This window comes from Microtus ochrogaster, chromosome 2 (assembly GCF_000317375.1).
Source record: "Microtus ochrogaster isolate Prairie Vole_2 chromosome 2, MicOch1.0, whole genome shotgun sequence".
NCBI classification, from domain to species: domain Eukaryota; kingdom Metazoa; phylum Chordata; class Mammalia; order Rodentia; family Cricetidae; genus Microtus; species Microtus ochrogaster.
The window spans coordinates 181201-184763 of record NC_022010.1 but is presented as its reverse complement, the minus strand read 5'-3'; the positions used below and the strand labels follow the sequence as shown (position 1 = coordinate 184763).

The following is a 3563-nucleotide window of genomic DNA, read 5'->3' as shown; positions in this document are numbered from 1 at the left end:
TGTGAGCCACCATGTGGTTGCTGGGAATTGAACTCAGGACCTTTGGAAGAGCAGGCAATGCTCTTAACCACTGAGCCATCTCTCCAGCCCCCTTTCCTCACTTTTTAAATCTTAATTTGCCAGGTGGTGGTGGCACACACATTAATCCCAGTAGTCGGGAGGCAGAGGCAGGCAGATCTCTGGGAGTTCAAGGCCAGCCTGGTCTACAAATTTAGTTTTAGGATAGCCAGGGCTGCTACACAGAGAAACCTGTCTTGAAAAACAAGACAAAAACCACCACCAACAAAATACTTTAATCTGATGCACAGGATGGTGTTCATTGCTGCAATGCATCCAGCCAAAACAATAGCTTTGAAAAATGTCTGACCAAGCATATTAGTGGTTTTGAGAAAGTCATATCCCGTTCTACTTTAAAAAAGATCACAGGCTGACTGGGACGTGGCACATCGCCCATCATCCTGGCATTCAGGAAGTTGGTGCAGGAGAGTTTCAATTTCAAGGACAGTCTGGGCTACAAAAAAAACTATATGGGCTTCATAGTGAAACTCATTTTGTGAGAGTGGGTAGTAGTGGTGGTTTTAGTCTGACATAGACTATGACATTGGTGAGAACATACAGACTGTTCACTGCTCCTGGGGTGACTAGTCCGCTTTTTGGAGGACAGTTCTGATTATGAAAAGTTATTTATTTATTTTTTTTATTTTTAAGATTGATTTATTAATGTTCTGCGTGCATGTCTGCCTGCACATCAGAAGAGGGCACCAGATAATAATAATGAGATTACAGACGGCTATAAGCTACCATGTGGTTACTGGGAATTGAATTTAGGACCTATGAGCCAGCTTTCCAGCCGAGAAATTTTTAAATGTGGGCTGTCTGAAGAATTTTATGCCTTTCAAGTAAGATCCTGTTTGCCTCAGTTTCCTCATTACAGAAATGACAAAGGTGCCTGGCTCATAGGGCTGAGTGAGACTTACGGTTTCTTTTTGTTATAATCTTTTTATGTCATTTGGGAAGTGTCCCTGACTTCATGGTGCATTTAGGGGTGGACTTCCGTGGTAATGAGAGCAGACTTTGAGAAGATTTCCTCATGCAGGGAAGTTGGCTGAGGTACTCACAGGCCTGTTCCCTTGGGAAGGTTTCCTCCGAGAGCATGGATACAGTTTATTTTGGGGATTGGTAGGATGTATCTGATATGTCTGAGCTTGTGCATCATGCACACACTGGACCGTGGTTGGGGTAGGCTCAAAGGTGCAGCATTAGCTGGTTCCAGAAGTGATGCTCAGCTGCCTGGCCTACGTATATCCTAAGAACTCATGAAAACAGGATGTCCATTTTTTTCTTTAGAGGAATCTGGGGTCATCTCAGTTCAGGACCATTGAAGATGATTTGGTATCTGCCCTAGTCCAGGCAGGTTGTATCCCTGAAAACCATGGGACAGACATGAGGAAGATGTCCTTCCAGCGATGTGCTCGCACAGACAAGGTATGTGCCCCATCTGCCTGTAGCTTTCACTGTCACCTGTGAGAAGGGATCTTAGCTAGGCGTCATGCCCGATGAGGCATTGTTGTAATAAGGAGCGGCGGGGCTGCGCCCCAGCACCCCGGCCGTCTGCTAGCTTATGCCCGAAATAACAACACACAAACTGTATTCATTTAAACACTGCTTGGCCCTTTAGTCTAGCCCTTACTGGCTAATTCTGATATCCCGATCAACCCATCTCTAATAATCTGTGAGCACCGGTCTTACCGGGAAAGATTCAGCATGTCTGACCTGGCAGCTTGCTCCATCGTGTCTGCTTCAGAAAGCAGAGCTATCGCGTCTACCCAGGAGAGGGGAGCATGGCGTCTCAGAGGAGCTGCATGGTTTCTGAGCTCACTTCCTCTTCCTCCCAGCATTTTGTTCTGTTTATTCCTCCCACCTATGTTTTAACATATCAGGGCCAAGCAGTTTCTTTATTGCTTAACCAATGAAATCAACAGATTGATATGACACTCCCACATCAAGGCATGATAGCAATTTTGATAGTAGTGACATAGTTTGTGCTGTTTTACTAAAACAAAATATAGGTTGGCTGAGTTGGTGGTACTTGTCTATCATGCCAGTGTTAGAGGGAAAGAACACTTTGTTTTGCTGTTAGGAGGCCCGGAACACAGACTACTAATCTGCTGCTGGGTCCCAGCTGGGCTGAACAGGACCCTGTCTTCACTGGCCTTTGCTTCCTTTGCACAGCTCTGGCCGAGGCCAAAGGCAGCATGTGGTATGTCTTTGCTTTATAGCCATGCACAATAGCCCCTCCACAAAGTAGATATGATTATTAGGGTGAGATTGCACTTGTTTAGTTTAGGTGGGTGAATTTTTCCCCTTAATTTTGATTTGATTTTGGATTTTTTTTTTAATCTGAGATAACAAAAGAGATGATTTATTGCTCTGGGGAGGATTTAGCATTTAAGAGCATTTACTGTTCTTCCAGAGGACTGGAATTTCGTTCCTAGCAAATTCAGGTGGCTCACACTTTCTGTAGACTCCAACTCCAGGGGATCCAATGCCTCTGCCATTTTTGGGCATCTATACATATAATTACATATTAAAAATGTTTATAAAGAATACAGGGGCTGGAGAGATGGCTCAGAGGTTAAGAGCACTGGCTGCTCTTCCAGAGGTCCTGAGTTAAATTCCCAGAAACTGCATGGTGGCTCACAACCATCTGTACTGAGATCTGGTGCCCTCCTCTGGAATGCGGGCATACATCGAGGCAGAATATTGTATACATAAGAAATAAATAAATCTTAAAAAAAAAGATTAAAAAAAAAGAATACACATGGGGCCTGGAGAGATTGCTTAGTGGTTAAGAATATGGCTGGGCTCCTCTTTCAGAAGTCCTGAGTTCAATTTCCAGCAACCACATGGTGGCTCACAAGCATCTGATGTCCTCTTCTGTCAAGCAGCCATATATTCAAGTATAAATCTTTAAAAAAAGAATACATATAATTAAAAATTTTAAAAAAGACCAATGATTTATTGGCCACAGCTCAGAATAAACAGAACTAGTTCGGGATGCCACAGTCCAGGGCAAAGACCAACACAGGCTGTTTTGGTTCTAAACAAGACAGGTCTCACAGGTTGACTTTGGCATTGGATGGTGATAGAAGTTCTAACTCCAGGAGAAACAAATTATGTTGCCTATAGTGCAACAACTTATAGCAGTGTTCGTGGCCTCTGGCATTTCTTATATCTGTTCCCATAGCCTTTGCTTTTGCCTGCACTTTTGCTTCCTCCACCTCTGTACTCATGACTGTGATTTCAGATAGAGCTGGGTAAGTCTGCATCACTTATCTGTATAGCCAAGATGTATTCATTGCAACATATAGTTAGTGTAAGCATCTGTGTCTTCTGTGTGGGCACTAGGACTTTGTTTTTGTGTGTGAGTATGGGTGTGCACACGTGGAAGTCAGAGACTTTGTTGTGTGTGAGTATGGGTGTGCACACATGGAAGTCAGAGACTTTGTTGTGTGTGAGTATGTGTGTGCACACGTGGAAGTCAGAGACTTTGTTGTTGTTGT

General features: G+C 43.8%; 1 protein-coding gene across 3 annotated transcripts in view; it reads left to right on the top strand.

Moving 5' to 3' along the window:
• Positions 1-3563, top strand: part of Pus1 (pseudouridine synthase 1) — a 12490-nt gene that overhangs the window by 2317 nt on the left and 6610 nt on the right. For all 3 annotated transcript variants that reach the window (XM_005344210.2, XM_026783569.1, XM_005344209.2), the window contains exon 3: positions 1348-1485. In XM_005344210.2, coding sequence (XP_005344267.1) covers positions 1348-1485 — 138 coding nt within the window. The remainder of the gene's footprint in view (positions 1-1347; positions 1486-3563) is intronic.